General features: G+C 41.4%; 2 protein-coding genes across 2 annotated transcripts in view; one reads left to right on the top strand and one right to left on the bottom strand.

Annotated features, from left to right (window-relative positions):
• LOC117458208 (serine/threonine-protein kinase PAK 3) overlaps positions 1 to 7,628 on the bottom strand; it is a 46,962-nt gene extending 39,334 nt beyond the window's left edge. The window contains exons 1-3 of the mRNA XM_034098527.2: positions 7,553 to 7,628; positions 5,411 to 5,443; positions 5,222 to 5,317 (exon numbers count right to left, since the gene is read on the bottom strand). The gene's annotated coding sequence lies outside the window, so the exon portion shown is untranslated. The remainder of the gene's footprint in view (positions 1 to 5,221; positions 5,318 to 5,410; positions 5,444 to 7,552) is intronic.
• Positions 7,629 to 7,669: 41 nt separating this feature from the next.
• Positions 7,670 to 18,144, top strand: mepcea (methylphosphate capping enzyme a). Its single transcript, XM_034098525.2, is given in 9 exon segments — positions 7,670 to 7,996; positions 9,365 to 9,802; positions 9,805 to 9,857; positions 9,860 to 10,177; positions 10,179 to 11,231; positions 13,325 to 13,426; positions 13,428 to 13,544; positions 14,108 to 14,231; positions 15,800 to 18,144. Coding segments are annotated over 8 exon segments (2,193 nt in total). The 5' UTR covers positions 7,670 to 7,996; positions 9,365 to 9,411; the 3' UTR covers positions 15,835 to 18,144.
• The last annotated feature ends 2,503 nt before the right edge of the window (positions 18,145 to 20,647 follow it).

Below are 20,647 nucleotides of genomic sequence, written 5' to 3'. Positions count from 1 at the left end.
GGCTAATGAACAGCAGGCTCGTGCTCTTGATGGAGGAGCCTTTTGGGCCACAGGAACCATGTGTACTCACCACTTTCTGCTTGGACACACGCAAACAAAAGGACACGTCTGGAGTGCTTGGGGCCCAAACCCCGAGGAAGAGCAGATGGTGCCCGGGATCGAGGACCACACCGCCATTAACATGAGAAAAGAGAGGGGCAGAGGAGGGGGGGACAGGTACCCTCTCTCAATTTTACCCTTCCTCAGAGATTATAAAGGGGGAGAGTCTGTTGCGCTGATTTAGAACCCAATTAGGAGCAAGCTGTCAGCTCAACAGCAGAGAATATCAAATGTGAGGATCCTGTTCAGGGAAAAAATAGTCCTGTCTACGGTTACATAACAAATTCAGTATTTCCTCCAGTTCATTTCTTATTTAGAAAGAAATCCTTTTGCATGTGAAATATTAGTTTCCAGGGGTAACGGACTACATTTTATATTTTATTACAAAATTACACATTTGACAGTTTTTAATCAAAGACATATTGCCTTATTTTTCTGCTTCTGTTCTTTAGCAGGATTTATGATTTTTTTTTTGTGTATATGTCGTATGATGGCTCATTTTTTTAATTAAGATTAAATGCCAGCAGGTGGTTAAATCAGTAACAATGTAATCTGCATACATCTCAAATTTAAGTGGATATACATACTGGGTGTTTCAAAAAAATACATCTGAATCTGGCCATACCAACTTTAGTGAACGCTAGAGTAAAAGCAGCAGTAGTGTATTTACACATTTTGGGAATATATGTGTTAGAAAACAAAATGTATTAAGCATCACAACTAATACAAAATATTATCATCAATATTTTTGGACCTGAACTATTTCTCAGTTCTCAGTCATCATGAACCGCTGATGATTTAGAGCAGGGGTGGGGAACCTCCGGCCCTCGGGCCGCATACGCCCCGCGAGACCATTTGGTACGGCCCTCGAGGTAATTTATAAACACACGCAAAAAATTAAAAATTAAAGAAATCTAGACCGCAAAAAAATTAAACAAGCTGGCCAAGGTCAGGGTCCTTGAACACAACACAAGCCTAACGTGTCATCACGTGGTAGGCTATATGTCTCGCCTGACAGGGGTGTAGTGCTGACGGAGAGCACCAGAACGCCGCTCCGCCACTTCCAAAAATTGCAGTACCCATAATGAGCTGTACACATGGCGCAGTTTTTGCGTGGCTGTGTTTTAGTTGAAAGCCCAGTGGCGATCTGTTCATCTGTCATACTGATTATACAGTCAATACCTTCTTTGTTATTAGCATCTGGTTAGCTAGCTATGCTAACGAATATAAGAAGCTTTTTCTACAACCAGTGAGGTAAAGGCACATCTTTATATGATCATTATAGTTATAAAAAAATTAGAGAATAAAGTAAACAGGTATAAAATACTATATGACAGTACATGACAGTTCTGTTTCATATGGATGTTGAGAGATGTATCCATATATCTTAATGTTGCTCTCAAAGAGCACCAGATTGATGCTTTTAACTTCAATATTTAAAAAATAATCTTCCCGGGGGAGCATTCCTCCGGACCCCCGAGAGGAAAAAGGTTCCCCACCCCTGATTTAGAGAAAGCCAAAATTCCAGCCACTAGTATCAATAGAGAAACTGGCTGTTAGTGTTTTCATTTCTTTCCACTGGAGGCAACGTTTACCTAAAAACATAAACTCTTTTGTTGCTACAGCTGCATATGGTAGAGCTGGAGTCTCTCTCTGGGAGGAATGAGGCCACTCGGTTGTTTTGACCCATCAGTCATACCAAACACCATGTGAGGACCTCTCATGATCACACAACAACCAAGAGAGAAATCTAATCTATTGCAAAATAAACCAACTTCTTGGGAAAGCTGAGTTGCTTTAGGTTAAACATTTGCAGCACTAAAGTAATTAAATCATAATTATTGCCACCACACAGTGAAAAGTAAAAAGAATCAAATAAAGAGAAAGAGATAAATAAATATACTGTTTAAGGGCAATTCTGTAGAATAATACAGCCTATGGTGTGCAGCATTTTTTTAAGCTCATATTTTGTCTCCCTCTAGTGGTTATTTGGTGGACAACTAGAATATCCAGGAAATTCAGGTGTCAGTACTGGCCGTCGACCACCTTCTGCACAATTTCTCTTTACAGTTGTGTCCCACATTAACGAAGAAGCTTAATTACAAGCTGTGACAGTATTGTCTAACATTGCTCTCAATGTAGCAGTACCTACCAATTAAGCCATATTGAGAAATGTGCCAGGTGTTCATATTTCTGTCTGTCTCTAAACAAAGATCAAAATGGAGGTTAAGTGCTGACTGACTTATGAGACGTGTACTTGTGGCAGTCCCTCAGTCTTTGGTACTTTAGCCAAATTATTTAAGATGAAAGTCACATTTCCCAATGAGTTGATAGAGGGGTTATTCAGATCACCTGATGCAGAGTGAGGACTGGTTCATCATTAAGAATCGAGAGAGAATATCCCCTGTTGGCCAATCAGAGGGAGATTGCATCTTTTCTTACTGCTCATTAGAAGAAAGGTAGACAACTGCACACCTCAGGCTCATTGGTCCTTTCTTGACTTAGTCCAATTATCTGCCTTGGCCCAAAGCCGATAACTGGATGGCCTACCTGTCTGTCAGCCTTCCACCTCGTGCACAAACTTATTATTAGATTGTTTTCGGTTGTGTACTTGCACATTCTAGCTTACTCAAGCTGGTTTATCCATTCTTACCTACCCTACCTTTAAGCTAATGTATTCATGACATAACTGAACATGAACTATGAAACATGTCTCGTCTCCAACATATCATGCTTTTTTTCATATATTCATGGCCTCCCCCCTGATGTCCCACTTTACAATAGCCATACATGGGATGTTGGAGTTTTGCAATGTGTTTTATTCTAATAAACTGCCACTAAAGTTATACTGGTCTGGAAATTCGTTTATGTGTTTCCACAGAAAAGTATTCATACCCCTTAACTTTGTTCACATTTTGTTATGTTACAGCCTTATTTCTAAATGGATTAAATTCATTTTTGTTCTCAATATCCCACACACAATACCCCATAAGGACAAAGCGAAAAAAAAAATCAAGAATTTTTTGCAAACGTGTTAAAATGTATTAAATTAGATATCACATGTACATAAGTATTCACACCCTTTGCTTTGACAATGAAAATTGAGCTCAAGTGCATCCCGTTTCCACTGATCATCCTTGAAATGTTTCTATTACTTGTTTGGAGTCCGCCTCTGGTAAATTAAATTGATTGGACATGACTTAGAAAAGAACACACCTGTCTATATGAGGTCCCACCATTGACAGTGCATATCAGAGCACAAACCAAGTCATGAGGTCCAAGGAATTGACTGTAGACCTCAGAGACAGGATTGTATCATGGCACAGATCTGGGGAAGGGTAAAGAAAAATGTCTGCAGCATTGAAGGTCCCAACGAGCACAGCAGTCTCCATTATTTGCAAATGGAAGATGTTTGAAACCACCAGGGATCTTCCTAGAGCTTGCTGCCCAAACCAAACTGAGCATCGGGAGAAGGGCCTTGGTCAGAGAGGTGACCAAGAACCTGATGATCACTCTGATAGAGCTCTAGTGTTCCTCTGTGGAGATGGGAGAACCTTCTAAAAAGGACAACCATCTGTGCAACACTCCACCAATTAGGCCTTTGTGGTAGAGTGGCCAGAAGGAAGCCAAAGGCACATGAACCCCATGGAGCACCTAGAGTACTCTCAGACCATGAGAAACCAAATTGTCTGGTTTGATGAAACCAAAATGGATTTCTTTGGCCTGAATGCCAAGCATCATGTCTGGGTGAACCCAGGCACCACTCATCACCTGGCCAATACCATCCCTACAGTGAAGCATGGTGGTGGCAGCATCATGCTGTGGGCATGTTTTTCAGCGGCAGGAACTGGGAGACTAGTCAGGATCAAGGGAAAGATGAATGCAGCAATGTACAGGGAGATCCTTGATGAAAACCTGCTCCAGAGCGCTCTGGACCTCAGACTGGGGCAAAGGTTCACCTTTCAACAGGACCCTAAGCACACAGCCACGATAACAAAGGAGCGGCTTCAGTACAAGTCTGTGAATGTCCTTGAGTGGCCCAGCCAGAGCCCAGACTTTACCCCGATTGAATGTCTCTGGAGAGATCTGAAAATGGCTGTGCACCGACGCTCCCCATCCAACCTGATGGAGCTTGAGACAATCTGCAAAGAAGAATGGGAGAAACTGCCCAAAGATAGGTGTGCCAAGCTTGTAGCATCATACTCAAGAAGACTTGAGGCTGTAATTGCTGCCAAAGGTGCTTCAACAAAGTATTGAGTAAAGGGTGTGAATACATATGTTTATGTGATATTTGAGTGTTTTATTTTTAAGTCATTTACAAAAATATTTTAAAACTTTTTCCACTTGGTCATTATGGGGTATTGTGTCTCGAATGTTGAGAAAAAAATGAATTGAATCCATTTTGAAATATGGCCGTAACATAACAAAATGTGGAAAATGTGAAGGGGTATGAATACTTTCCGGATGCACTGTAAATGGACACAACATTCCTAGCAAGTGATCATTTGCAGACCTTCAGCAGTTCTCCTCGTAAAAACGTAATAAGCCATACTTAGCAAAAAAGGATCAGTAAAGTACCCCATGAATATTTGCTATACATATACCAAAGAATATAGATCCTAGAGTTAAAATATACTGATATATTTTCTCGAAAGAAATGTGATTATTAGCACGGAATCATAGAAGTAGTTTGGACTCCATTGTTGTAAGTAGTAATTCTGCATAAAGCATGAAACATACATGTGTATACAAAAGTATTTCTTTGAACCATAAATGATAAAACGCTCCACCAGGAGTTTAACATTCAGAGCACAAATCAGATTCAGACAACATTGGGTCAAATATAAGCTCTTAGTCATCTGGAGAATTGGTTTTGGCTTGAGAAACACTGGCCAATTTGCCTCTTCAAACAAGGACCAATCTGTGTCTTCAATATTGGCCTTTATCAAACACTTTCAATGGCTGCAATGTTGTGGTGATCGACCCCAATTATGTGAAGATGGACGTGTCAAGAGGCGGTCCTGGTACTTTATCAAAATAGCCCATTACTACACAACCAAAACTATTATTTCAGGCTTAGTCCAGACACTGGTCAGGGGAGTAATGATAGAATCGGGCCTACCTTGGAGGTTGGGCCTTGAAGTTGACTTTAAAGATGTCATCCATGTCGTCCAAAGAGCCGACAAACGGTTTGTGGATTGTAGCCATGGCTGTCATACTGTGGTAAACAGGGTAACCCATTAGTTGTTTTGCTTTAAACTGGCACATTGCAACACCCAAAATGTGTCAATACTACTGTGTGCAACCTTACCTTATGATCTTTGGGTTTAATACACAGTCACTCCTCCATATGTGAAGAGAGAAGGCAAGAGTGTGAAAAATATGAAGATTTATTTTCAGATTTAGCCTCCCTTAAATAACTGCAAGAGGTTGTGATATTTCTCTTTTGTTATGGTTGCTCTTAAAATGCACACATCTAATTCTAGGCCTTAATAAATTCTGCACATTGAATCAAATAAAAAATTAAAGTGGACCTATCATGCTATATTTGAAACAAATATTGTAGGGCCATACCTATATAAAACATGTCTGTGAAGTTTTTTTTTCAAAATACCAAACAGATCATGCATTTTAGCTAGGGATGCACGATATTGGGTTTTTGAAACCGATACCGATAACTTCCTGCTTCTCAAGACCGATACCGATAACCGATAATAATATAATATATATATATATTAAATGTACCTGTAGTTTTTGCACACCTGGTGGTAAAAAAAAAACTAGTAGTGAGCAAATGACATGAGCATTACTACTATGAACAAAACAAAGCCAAGAACAGTTTTGACTCTTCAAAGTGACCATATTTATTTTCCCAAACAAATCTGGCAAACTTCTTGCCTTTTTCAAAAGCCTCGTCGATAGGTAAAAGCCCCGGTGCCTTTGCAGCTGGCTTTGGATTCGCCGCTAGTTTAGCAGCGCAGGCGTCTTCGTACGCTTTTAACACACCATCGTAGCGATGGCGATGTTTCAGGTGACTAATCAGGTTGGAAGTATTATAGCTCGTTGCCTTTTTCCCTCCTCGTGGAACTTCTGCATTGCATTTGTTAATACAAATAGCAAGCGAACTATCTAACTCTGAAACTTTGAAATAGTCCCATACTACCGACGACATGTTTGTTTACTGTCCTGGCTTCACGGCCGCACACCATTTACGTCACAGCCAGGCATGAGAAGGGAGCGCTGGATTTGTGAAAAACTCCCCTCTTCCTAAACCACTAATACCACACTACTGGCAAAACGGGAGGAGCCGAGTGAAAAACAAGCACCCCTCATCCTAATCCACCCACACCGCAGTATTCTTTTCTTTTTTTTTAACCAAAAAATATATTGTATATTATCGGGGCTATTAATACTGTTATCGGGTTTATCGGGATGACGTCATAATTCCTAATATCGGACCGATAATTATCGGGCCGATAATTATCGTGCACCACTAATTTTAGCCATGCCTCATTTCACTCTATTCCAGCCCTGTTTTTGAAAGGGCTGATTCTGCTTTTGTGGCAGACTTCAGCGCCACTTACAGGCCTGGCATATGTACTACAGCGCCTCCAGCACTTTCGAGCGGTCTCTCATTCCCTTGATAGGTGGAGAGTTGCCCATATAGGCGGAGCACCCCTTTTCTGACGTCAGAAAATTCAAATAATAATCAGCTCTGTTGCAGCGATTTAGAGATTTGGGTATGGAGGAAAATAGAGAGGGTTGTGTTTTCTGACACTTGGTGAGTTCCCTGACACACCGGGGACACATATTCATGTAGAAAAGACGTACAAAAGTGCATTTCGCATGATAGGTCCCCTTTAAACTATTCCCAAAAGACCTTTAATACAGCAGGTTCATTTCAATATGGCGAAGAAGGACAATAATAACCAAAGAGGCAATATTATTGTATAATAATATAGAACAAAAATAGGAGGCAATAAGAAGTGGCAAGAGATAAGAAAGAGTAACAGTTAGTTAAAGGCACTGCTAAATAAATATGTTTTAACTTTGTTAATGAGCACTAGCAACTGTTGTGGAACATCTAATTAAAACCATGTTCTTAAAAATAATGTAATGAAAAAGCTGTACTGTGTAAAACTCTGAGAAGGACTTGGGCTACAGAGCATACATAAAGGTCTTGCCATATGGTTTTAAGAACATAGTGAAAAGATTATTTATTGTAAATCATTTTGTAACCTGAAATGTAAAAACAAACGGTATGCTTATACAGATATATATGCAGAGTAATAACTATAACTGTTTGTGATGCTAAGTCTGAACGATTAGTCGATAAATCGATCGACCTACAATTAAGTGTCATCAATGTTAAGGTTCAACCCCCAAGAAAAGTGCTAAACACTCACAGTAACATCTCTGCTTTGCACAATGTATGATTTTAACAATAACTTACCTATTAATCGATAAGGGAGATAGTGACTAGTGGGAGCCCTGCTGTTCACCAACAGAAGGATCAGGCTCATTGTAATATCCCAGAGAAGGAGCTCTACTCCCAGCCTCGGATCTCCGCCCCACTCTCTCAGTCATCTTGACTACAGCTCGGAGCCCGGATGCGCCGCCATGCCGACTCTATCAGCGAGCGGAGTAATGTATTCACCAACCTGACCGACACTGGGCGAGTGGGAGTTCACCGAATAAGTCGACAGGACACTTTGGAGGACAGAGCAGGCTTATCCGCGGACAGACTTGCAGGAGGACCGCCTCGCTGTGTTTACTGGCGTGTTCGCGTCGCCTGCCACGGGTGTGTTGATGTAGGACTCTTGGAGCTAGCTGCTAACGTTAGCATCAGAGAGTGCGCGGCAGTGACAGTCCGGCCGGAGGCGGGGAGCACCGAGAGGTGAGACTGTTACTTTGATTCTCTCTACACTGTTGACTGCACGCCATCTGGTATATAGTGCCACTTTGTGCTATTTTAACCACGATTTCAGGAGGGGTTTGGACGGCAGCATATCGAGGTGGGTGCTTGACTGTGTGTGTAGTAAGGGCTGTTTGTTCGGAGTAGAGCTGCACGTTTAGTCGACGTTTCAGTCTCCTGGCCCAAGCTAGGAGCTAGCCTGCTAACCAGATAACTGTTCAACACTGGGACTCCTCAACTTTTCAGGTCAGTAACCCCCTGCTAAGACACAGCTTCACATGTCAGATAGCTAATCTAATAATGGCATAGTACCAGAAACCCTGCATCTTAATGTGGAGACATTTGTTATTATTGTGACATGATAGAAAATGTCAGTGGAAAGTAGAGGGTCACCTGATCTGGTACATCCTCTTCTGTAAAACACATAATGATTGGCCAAGGCTTACTCTTAAACTGACCCTATTGACTTTCAGGTCCCTGGACTTAAGTTTGAGAATGTCAGAAGTATAATGTTGTAGTTTTGTCGATATAAGTGACTTTATAATGCAGTTCAGTGTGTGCATCATTGACTGTATTTAAATGTCTGAATATAGCAATAAGGATACCTCATCGGTTTATTCTATGACTTAGTCAACCAACCTCTTTTTAATAACTTCATATCATTGTTTTCTGTATTCAATTACTTGTTTTTGTCTGATAACATCAGACATTATCTGTCTGAGATGCAGACCCATTGCATTGATTGATTGATTTAAAATAAATCAATATTTTGATATGTATTGGGTTCCTCCAGCCTAAAGCACCCAATTACAGCTTATGCAATGTAGATAAATACCATAAAATAGATTGATGCATTGTTTGCCATGTGTGTTAATTCAAAGTATTACACACTCTCTGGGTCTAGAAGGATTCTGGAGCAGCCACACATTTGCTAATGTGCTCCATTTTTGTTTTGTCAACAGGCAAATCTAACTTACTTCACAAAAATAATACTTTTATTTTTTTGTATGTAACTATTCATATGATATTAACTACATAACTATTAATTTTTTGGGGAAATCATTTTTCATATCGTTTTTTTCACAATATGTACTAGTTCAATGTTTGTTAAGCATGTGTCTGAATACCATATTTACTCATTCTTTAGGGTCTCTTCTAAAGACTTCATAAAATGATAAAAATCATAATAATTTAAATATATTTTCAATAAAGGTAAACCTTAATACATGATTATCCCCACAATATTGTGAATCATATTGCCATATATGTTAACATAATTATCGTTACATGTTTTTTTAAACTTGTTCAACTTAAATTAAAATTGTTATTTGTGTTTTCTGTGTCTTTCAGATCCAGAAGAAATTCCATGTCTGCACCAGCCCTGAAAACCAAAAGAGATGTCTGTTGATGAGGATACTGTAAAAACGGGCAGTCCACAGGCCAGCTCTACTTCAGCTCTGCAGCTCTCAGAATGTACTGGAGGTTACAGCAACATTTCTGTCATGGTGGAGGGTACCGCAGCCACTCCTGATTTTGCAGCTGCTTGTCCAGTCTCAGACACTGAAGCCTCAACAAAACACACCATCGTGACTGAAGCGCTCTCCCAATCTGACGATGCAGGACAGGGAGCGAGAGGAAACGAGAATAACATCAATCCCAGGAACAGCTTTCATCATTCCAAACAACCGCAACAAACAAAACTAACAAAGCGCCGCAACACAGCGACCTCTAGTTTCAAGCATCCGACATCTGGCAAGAGGAGACGGAGGGCCAACTCTGAGAGTGACTCCGTCTGCCTACCAACTTCCTCCTGGGTGGGAACATTTTCGACCCCACTGAATCTGAACAGCCCTGCTTGATGAGGAGGTCAACAGGGCCCTGAATGCAGAGACGCCCAAATCTTCCCCGCTGCCTGCGAAGAGTAGAGATCCCGTGGAGATCCTCATCCCCAGAGACATCACAGATCCTCTGAACCTGAACAGCGGGCTAGCAGACAGCAGCTTTTTGGTGTCCCCCTTCAGGATTGGTGGCAGGAAGAGACACCGCAACAGACACCATGGAGGAGGAGGAGTTGGAGGTGTGGGAGCTGCTAGTGGGATTGCAACCACACAGGTTAACCTCCCAGAATCAGGAAAAAGCGAGGTTAAAACGGCCACCTCAGCCCCCGCCGCCAGGTATGTTAGCCCACATGTTCTGCACCAGATGTCTCCAAGAGTCCAACAGTTTCTCTAGTGTCCCCGAGGATTCACATGAGCCGTCAGCTGACATCTCTGCCAGCAGCAAGGAGGAGATGACATCTGTATCTTTAGAGGATTGCACATCCGCCTTATCAGGGGCACCGAACCAGCACACGAGCAGGCGCAAACGCAGGCGCACCTCTGGCAAAATAGAGGCCCCTGTGACTCATTCTACCCCCCTTGGAAAGTCAGGATCTGGAGACAGAAGTTGTGGAACGGGGGGGTCGAGAAATACCCAATCCTTCCACACACCAAGGAGTGGGGCAAAACCAGGGCCAGGAGGTCGCCAGCACCAGCAGCCTCACAACCAGGCGAAGGAGCAACAAAAGAAGAAGTTCCAGTATGGGAACTACAACAAGTATTATGGCTACCGCAACCCAGGCGCCAGCGAAGACATCCGGGTACGGGTGCTTCGTCCAGAGTGGTTTGAAGGTAAAGAGGTTCTGGATTTGGGTTGCAACTCAGGCCATCTTACACTCTATATTGCCAAAATGCTAAGACCTGCCCGAATATTGGGCGTGGACATTGACAATGGACTGGTACATGCAGCCCGGAAGAACATCAGACATTATCTGTCTGAGATGCAGACCCAAGAGGCCAGGCATGCAACGCAGGAGAAAAAGAGCACGAAGCAGCAGGAGAGGAATGGGAAAGAGAGTCTCACAGGCTCTGAGAAGAAGCACAGTGAAGCTGAAGGCAGGGAGGAAAACGGGAAGCCAGCGAAAGGACAAAGTGGCCCTGCAGAGGCTGCAAGTGACAATGACTCCTGTCGCACAGATGAGGCAGGGACCCAGAGGCAGGACGGCAAGACAGAGGAAATGGACCAGGAAGATTGTGATCCGTCCCCCGCTGATCACTCGGTGAGCTGCTCTTTCCCTGTGTCCCTGCGGATCACCAGGGGGCCCATCGCTGCACCTCCTCTGACAGAATCCTCCACCACCCGGCCCGGGGAGTTCCCCTCCAATGTGTCCTTTGTCAAGGTGAGTCACATGGGAACCTTTTTGCATGTTGGGAGTTTAGAAGAAGGTCAAATTAACATCCGGTATTTCAGGTTTAGGCACTGCTCGCGATATGTCTGCATCATGATAGCAGCATGATGTCAAAAAACTTGCCCTAGTCCATTGTGAAATATCTTAAAACACACCCAAATAATTAATTAGGAGATGTTGAACCTGAGGATAATGGTCTTGCCTCTAGACAACGGTTAGCATTGCCACAGCACATTATAGCATGCAGATGTCACCACATAGCTTGTCTGTACAAGATGCACATTAACATACCAGAACAATGAATAGCAGTTTTGGATGTTAAATAATATGTAATTTTGTAAATGAGTATTAATATTCAAAGTGAGTGAACATTTTCTTTTTAAAATTATTTTCGTAAGGCCTCAAGAGGTAAGTAAATAAAACACTTGCAGTGGATCTTTCTCCCCTCTTTTAAAAAACAGTTATGTTAGCCTTAATCTTTTATAGTTGGATCGTTTTATAAGGAAGCATCTGCCTCACATAGTTTCTCTGAATCACTTCAGTAAGACAAGAGTATTAAGAGAATCAATTACCACTGGTGAGCACTTGTTTGTGTTTTTGTTTGTGTTGCACAGCTTTGGGTGTGTTTCATACAAGAGGCTCACTATTCCCTGAAGCGGCCAGTGATTTTGAGAACTGAAAGCAGGAAAGAGGAATCAGACTGTCTTCTTACCTTTTTCAAATGGCATTGGCATCAGTCCATCCCTTGTTGGAGAATGTAACAAATGTTACGATAGCTTTTCTCTTTTAAATATGTTATTGTTCTAATCAAGCTTTCTTCTAGCCGGCGGCCTTGTGCCTGGGAGGTTTTTGCGTGGGCAGTAACATGAATAGGTTAGATGCAGAACCCGTTGTGTGTCTGAATGAAATCGATAAGTGCCTCCTCCCTGCTACGAGGCATTAGAGATAATGGCAGTGCAGCAGCACAGAGCTTATCCTGTAAGAATGAGTGGAAAGCCTCAAGACAAGCCCCTGAGTCCCCCCCCTCAAGTCGGGAGCACTTTGAGGTAGCATATTTTAATTAAAAACAGCAGGTATTTTTTTTACCTCTTAAAGCTAAATTCTCATTGAAGTTATTACAAAAATGTTATTTCAGTGACTTGGAGTTAAGAATATCTCTTCTCTAAACATGACTTCAATGTGTGATCAACCAAACTCCAGCTATTAGACGTGCCGGTGTCTTTTTCTGTTGTCTCCTGTGAAAAGGGAGTATTGTTTAAATGGTGATCCAGATCAAATGACACACTTTTTACTTGACAAATGACTTGAAGGGACAAAGCAATTATTAAAACAAATCCTGTTCTGGGATTCTCCGCACACAAGCTTTCAGATTATTCTTCACTGCGCAGCAGTCAAACGTGTTGGTTATTCTCCCTCCAAGCTCCTGCCTTTGTTTATGCCTTTTATTAGAATGATGATGATGATGATGATGATGATGATGATGATGATGATGATGATGATGATGATGATGATGATGATGATGATTTTAAAGTGTTGCTGTGATACTGAATGCCTTATTAAGATCACTCTTAATAAGGCATTCAGTATCACAGCAACACTTTACAATAACCATCATTAATAAAGTTAATTGTAATTTTCCTGTTGACAGATTATGAAATGATAATGAGGTTTACTTATTATTATCAATGCTATAGTTAATGATATTTTTTCCAAAGTTAATTTATGATATAAAGAAATAATTACTTTATAAATCATAGGGCATCATATCATAGCGTATAAGAGAGAATAACAATTGCATTCAGATTACTTTGGTAAACCTTTATTAACAGTTAATCATTGCACATATAATCTTTTTTTATGCTATATTATTTGTTAATTACCAAATGACGAGTAAAACTTAAAATATTTGAAACAATCGTAGACTATAAACTAGTTTTTTTAACCATTGAGTTGATCTACATATTCTTAGCTGTGGAGATACCCCTAAGGTGTTTGTCTCAGAAGTTTTTTTTATTTTTTATTACCACCACCAAACCGTTTAGCCACGGCCATGTTTTTCTCATCGCATCTCTTCTCTCCTTCAGGCCAATTACGTACTGGAGAACGACAATCTTCTTTTGACTCAGCGGCCGGAGTACGACGTGATCATGTGCCTGAGCGTCACCAAATGGGTTCACCTGAACTGGGGGGGACGGAGGCCTCAAGCGGCTGTTCAAGAGGGTCTACAGACATCTCCGTCCGGGGGGCATGTTCATCCTGGAGCCACAGCCCTGGGAGTCCTATGTGAGGAGGAAGAAGCTGACGGTAAGAAACCCCAGGTGCACGTTCTGATTTAAAGGTCACCTATTATGCAAAATCCATCTTTTCTACATCAACAAGTGTCCCCTCTGTGTAAAGAGATTCTGAAAGTTTCAGGAAGAAAGATTTGCTCTCTTTTTGTCCTGATCCATTTCTATAAAAACCTGTCTGAAAATGAGCTGATCAGATTTTGGCCACTTTATGATGTCACAATGTTTTTTTGGCTTGTGTAACCATTAGCCAATCACCAACCAAGGTATATCACATGGCAAAGAAACAAACAAGAATACAGGTAGAGTGTTCTTTGTAACCAAATATCTCTCAGAGGGGCGTGTGGAGTGGCTCCTTATTTTCATCTAAAGTAACAGACAGAGAATCAGCACTTTTGAAACAGGGCTGAAACGGAGGGGATTATGGGATGTGGCAATGATCTGTTTGGTATTTCGAGCCAAACACCTCAGAGACATGATTTGCATATATCTGAGACCTATAATATATTGATGAACAGTATAATAGGGAACCTTTAAAACTTTGGCTGACATCTCTCTCATTTCTCTCTCACTTGACAGGATAACATAAACAAGAATTTCCAAAGCATCCGCCTCAGACCTGACCAGTTCCCATCATACCTTACAACAGAGGTGGGCTTCACCAGCTCTGAGTACCTTGGGGCCCCCAAGTGCTCAATAAGAGGTAATTCACTAATTTCATTGACTGCAGGGACCAGGCATCAAACCACTAAACCTCCCATTGGTAAACGATCCTAAGCCAAAGCCGACCCTGCGTAAGACCCCGTTTACACGAGGACGAAACGGGTCGTATCTGCATAGTTTCTCTTGCGTATAGCCCTTTAGTTTACACAAGGCCGTAAAAAAACGATAGAAACGGACCCCGCAAACGGTAACGGGTCCCAAAGTAAATAGATCTGCAAACAGAACGCTCCGTGTGATCGCCTCTATACGATCATTTTCTGATAACGATGAAATAGCCCCGTCTCCCTCTCCCCACGTCTCCTGCTACTGCTGGGCTGTCAGAAGAGGGGGAGGAAAAGAGAGGCAGGCACCGTTTATTATTCTTATATTATTATACAGAGAACAGAGTCGTTATCAATTTGTTTTAAAGGTCAATAAATAGCAAAGAAGACCTCTGACCGGCACTTTTCTAATTTTGTACGGAAGATTTAAACTTTAACGGACATGTTGACCGGCGGAATTATTTTTTAACGGAAACTCTGCCGCACGGTTCCCTCGTCCCTTGGAAGAGGCGGAGAGGTGGGTGTTTTTCATCTGCTGGTGGACTACCGGAGAGATATACAGCAGGAGAACACGCCGTCCACCGCGGAGAATAAACAGAAGGGCAACCATGGCAACCATGCTCCGGGTCTTCTTCGCTGCTTTTGGTGTATTTTGTGGCGGCAGCAGCGCCACTTACAGGCCTGGCATATGTACTACAGCATTTGCAGCGGTCTCGTGTGAACGGACACGTTAAATGAATCTAATGCGTGTGAACGGAAGCCTCTTTGGAAAACGCATACGGTGCGTAAACGCAAACATTCCCGTGTAAATGGGGTCTTACGGAGCGTCCACACTACAGCTTCAAAAAAAGGTTGGAGCTGTGCGTGTCTGGAGCTTGGGGATTTTATTCAAGCAATGCGACCAACAACCAATCACATGAATCTCCCGCCCCCGACATACAAAGCAAAAACCCCCGGGGATTTTATGGGAGCAATATATAAACTCCCCAAACAGGCGAAAACCTACCAGTTTCACCCACTGTCTCTGCCACCTCCCTCCATGCCTGGTTCCTCCGGTTTGTATCCCGGTAGGTGAAGAGGGTCTGGTCATACAAAACCGGGTGATTTGCTACGGCGATAGTTAGTTTCTCCTCCGACTTTTTTTGAAATATAGAAATGAACGGCGGGATATCTCTCCCAGTTTAGACGCGGTTTGATTGGCTATGGCTTGAGCTGTCAGATTTTCCGAAACGGGATTTGATTGGCTGGCGCTGGCTACTCTGGCGTCTCCGGCGTCAGAAGTTGAACATTGTTCAACTTCTGACGCCGGAGACGGACCGCTCTGCTACCCACAATTCAGTTCGCCGAAAAAGCGAGGCAACGTGACGTCACCCCATTCAAAGTGAATGGGCAGATTGGAGTTGTCGACGCTGTAGTGTGGACGGGCCGTAAGTCTGCAAAGATATATATGCATATCATGTTCATAAAGATTGTAGCTTAATTACATTTTATCATTTTTTCACAACAGGTTTTCAGAGGCCGATGTACTTGTTTCACAAATGACCACTCCTGCCTTGAAGATCATTGAATGTGAGTAAACTAGGCCACCACCATGCATACCAGCCAGCTGCCCTGGACTGCAAGGAATCATCGGAATCCTTAACAGATACTCCAGCTTTTTAGATGATGATGACATTTCAGAAAGGACCAAGAGTACAAATAACATTCTTAAGGAGCCGTGGAGGCAAAGCACCCATCTGAACAGAATACTCCAGGACCATAAAAGCATGGAGTGAACTTAACTATGTTCAACCTGGAGACAAACATCATCACTTGTCCAGACTGTGGAAAGGTGCACGTATGATAATTTCCTCGCACTGATTGCTATTGATGCTCCAGTTTGATGCACGGCTATAATGTGTTTGAAAGTCTTTGGCCTTTTAATTTTTTTTTTCATCATCTGTGCCACCACATCACCATGCATTATACAAGTTAGGGTTGGGCGATAGAGTAGACATTTCCAATTGGCCACCGTTACAAATTGAACTGCCATTTGATGCTGTATTCAACATATTTGCTCCATGTGAACGTCTGTGGGTCAGCAGCAGTACAGCACTGGATTAAGAAGCCATTACACTGACATGAAGTCTCCTTATAAAGCCACGCTTGAGTGCAGGTAATGTGTTTATGCCGTGCAGACTATCAGTGAATGAAGCACCAAATTGCTGGGTCTTTTGCAGCTACCGATGCCATAGAAATTGTGCTTTAAGTACATCATGTTTACATCCTTGAATCCCCTTTGGGTGGACATGCAAATATCTTTGGTGCATTAAAAACAGCCTGACAAATTCCCCCAGCGCTAGATTCAGTCTATAGTTGATCTTTGTCTCATCTTCCAACCCTAATATCAAGTTTGTTTTGTCTTTTTTAGCAAATTAGGCCTAAGGGCTGAATACATTTATTTTGTAACAGAGCTGTGAAAAGTCCACATTTTGAAATGGACTATATGAAAAGCTCCTAAATTGCACAAACCTAAGTCACTATGAAGTGAAAAGGGGCTCGTCTTAGTGATAAAGACAACAATGCACAATGAGAGAGGTGCGTTTGAAACAGCCAAAAACATCCAGAAAGACGGTGACTTCTTTCCCGGTGAACCGCCAAGATATTTTCTGTAGGGAAAGTGATTTATTTCAAAAGTTTCATGATTTATTGTCGTCATCAATTAGATTCTGTCATTACAACATGGAGACAGTACATCGTTTTAGTATGTCTGCTAACACTGAAGAGTTTTGGCTGTTTTTGTAATGTAAACTTTCTCCACTCTGTCAGCTGTCATGTTCCTGAGAGTGTGTACTGTGTCGGAAGCAGCATGTGTTCATGCTCCATCCTAATGGGAGGGGGCACATTCAGCAGAGACCACAAGGTCTATTTTCATTGATCTGTTGCATGCAGTGATCTATTTTTGTTAATACTTTTTGCCCTACCTTTTCTCCATGTTGTTTACCATGTCTATCTATAATGACCAAGAGCTTGACTAAGTGTAAAATATAAGGCAGAGGGTCTCCTAAAGCGTCTTCAATGCTGTCAATATTCGACAGGCGCATTGTATCATCATCATCATCATCATCATCATCATCACTAATGGACAGGCGTTAATTCAAACAGCATCAGAATAAATGTCCAGCTCTTGAGTTGGACTCACCTTCTTGAACAAAAATTGACATTTGTAGAAAAAAGATTACTTCAAAGAATGAAATATATCCACAGGATTTTTTTTACCAAATTGAAATATTAATATGCTGTTTGTATTGAAGCACTGCCAATATATTTTATGGGTCTTTTCTCTTGAATTTTACAAAATATGCCATCATCGTCTTGGTCTAATGAGGAGAGATATTAGCTTCAGGTAGCCGGTCTTTGTGATTGTATCTACTGATGTGCACTGAGCACCTCTCATCTCCAAGCTTTCATTCACACTGGCTGGGACTGAAGAATCTTCCCGTTTTTTTTTTAACTGGATTAATTTCAGATGTTGGCGTATTAGAGTAGGAGAAGATGGATGATGTGTTTCTATTTTAGTAAGTGATCAATGTAAATACGTTCGCAATTTTTGTTTTATTGTTGTCAATATTAAGTTCATATCTGCTTTTGGCGATTTCCAGTACGTTTGTTTTTTTGTGTTTTCAAATGTTTGCTGCCAATTTATTGTGATTGAGTCAGAGTTTTTGTCCTGAAACAGACCGCTAATCCTGCTCTGTAACATCATATGAATATGTACATTGCTAAGTTCTAATGTGTTCGCTTTGTTGTGTCCTGGCAGGCACATGGATTGTTAGATTGGCTCTTTATTTTTTTATAAACGGTTTGAAAGCAGTGCTGTTGTCAATGCAATCTCATTTCCCTTTAGTTTAGATTTATAGACATTTAGAAGTTCTTCAAAAGTTGTGGAACAAGGATTCACTTCAGACACAACACCAAATCTCACTTGTTCACTAAGGTCGGAAAATTGGGATCTCTACTACTGTAAATGTAAGGGTATTTGGATTATAAACAAAACGTTTTGGAATTGATGTTAAAGATGCGCCTTTCTGTCTCAGCACAGTAATGTCAAGATTAAGCGTACAGAAGTGTATGGTTTTTAATGGCACTACAATTCACCTTCCCATGTAAATTGACACTAATAAGACTTTAAAGGTCCCCTATTATACTATTTTTCATCAATATAAGTGCTGATTCTCTGTCTGTAACTTTAGATTAAAATAAGGAGCCACTCCCCACGCCCCTCTGCAAGATATTTGGTTAAAAATAACACAATAGCCGCTTTCACACCAAGTACTTAGCCGGTAGTTGTCCCCGGTACTTGTTCCCCCGAACTCTTAAGTCCCTCGAACTGTCCTCAGATCGTGTCCCTGAGGGAGGACAGGCAAATGAAGCCGCTGACGTCACTTCTTCTTCTGCTTTGGGTTAATAAAAACTTCGGAGTTTTACGTGGCTTGCAATTCGCCCAGCCAATCAAAGATGTTTAGTGTGGCCGACACACCCACGAACCATTTCCTCCTCAGGAAAGTACTACCTCTCTAGCAGGGACTATCTGGGGGTCAAAATGTTAGCGCGAACTAGGGACTAGTTCCAGATCCTTTTTGTTGTGAAACCAAATCTCCCCCCCCCCCATCGGCCTAGTTCGGGGGGAAAAGTACTCCGGTGTGAAAGCGCCTATGGTACTCTAGAAGGAGATTTAGGTGATAAAGTGGGCGGGTGTTACCTCGGTTGGTTATTACACAAGCCAAAAAAAAATTATGACAAAGTGGCCAAAATCTGCACTCAAGTACATTCAGCTCATTTTCAGACAGGTTTTTATATGAATGGAACAGGACAAAAAGAGAGGGGTCTTTGTTCCTGAAACTTTCAGAATCTCTTTACATATAGGGGACAAATATTTATGTATAAAAGACACGAAAAAGTGGGTTTTGCATAATAGGTGACCTCTAAACTAGTTTAGTACATTTTTGCAGTTGATGTTTTGAAGTTATTCTTCAAATACTTTTTCCCATTTAGCTGCACAAACGGGGAGCAATGGCCATAGGTGTTCTTATTGAGGTGACATGCATTTCTTATTGCAAAGTCAATCAAAAATACTACAAAGAGCCACAAAACCAGTAACAAAATTATCAAACGGACACAAAAGGACAAACGGATGCAAAAAAACAAGAACGAAATGAGCTGAAAAGGACCACAATGAGTCTCTTTGAATTATTTGGTTTTGTTCCCATGAGCCAAAACCTTTGTCTGACAATCTGCCCTTGGAATATTTGACAAAGGAGAGATTATTTCGCCATAAATATGACAGATTACCATATATGTTCTGGCTGCTGCTGTATAAAAGGGAATTGTTATTTCATGCTGTTGCATCCCATGATAATCATCAAAACACAAAGACCGACAGTTCAAAGTTTGTTTGGAACAGGGTGTGGACAAAAAAACCTGTGCTTTATAATACAAGAACAACAGCATCTCAATGATAGCGTTTATTACGGGGCGGTTGTCGTGGATTGCACAATATTGCACGGGTGTTACTTCTGTTGGGTGATAAAAGAGCATTATTAGTATACTGTTTATATACTTTTGTCCTTGTGGTTATTAGAAATACTTTAAAATTAATTTAAAATGTATTATTTTTAAGCTAAGATTGTCTGTACACAATCCTTGTTAACAGATTTGCACATTACATCTTTCTTTAAAATAACTGAAGTTGAGCTAATTCAATTCAGCTGTCAGAAAAAAATCAAACCGCAAAGTTTAATTGCAGCGCTAAATTCGTGGTTGTAAAAGTCTATGACATCATGTGCAGAGCTTGTATAACTGCACTTAATGGAATGAAGAATAAACTCTGCTTTGATTACACAAAAGTTCAACTCTAGCCTAAATGTCAAGCACTACTTCTAATGAAATCCAAGTATTGCTCGTCACATTGGTAATACCATCACTAGATAGATGATAGTGGTGGTGGCTGCAGCACAAGAGATGGCCCTCAATGTCAGGGTGAAGGAGACCGGTCAACACAGAGGGAGAGATCAATGGAGCCTAAAACATTAGAACAAATGTTACCTCCATTAGCTTGACAACAAGATTTGCAAAGCCAAAAACCACAGTAGTAGGAGTAGTAGGAGTAGTATCGGGGCTTGTCGTATTTCCGGAATGGGTAGTTGTTTGTTTTTCTAGATGAGGAACTGGGTTTGTAAAACTTGTGTTGGGGTCAGACTGTAAACTTCTAATCGTAAGTCTTAGGAATGACTCTTATAACCAAAGCAAGAAGGCATTTAGATATGGCAGGGTTAGCGTAGGTGAAGAAATTAATAAAGTTTGGGCCTAAAGTATT

Source organism: Pseudochaenichthys georgianus, chromosome 14 (assembly GCF_902827115.2).
Source record: "Pseudochaenichthys georgianus chromosome 14, fPseGeo1.2, whole genome shotgun sequence".
In the NCBI taxonomy this organism is placed as follows: domain Eukaryota; kingdom Metazoa; phylum Chordata; class Actinopteri; order Perciformes; family Channichthyidae; genus Pseudochaenichthys; species Pseudochaenichthys georgianus.
The sequence above is the reverse complement of the archived record's forward strand: the minus strand, read 5'-3'. Positions and strand labels throughout refer to the sequence as shown.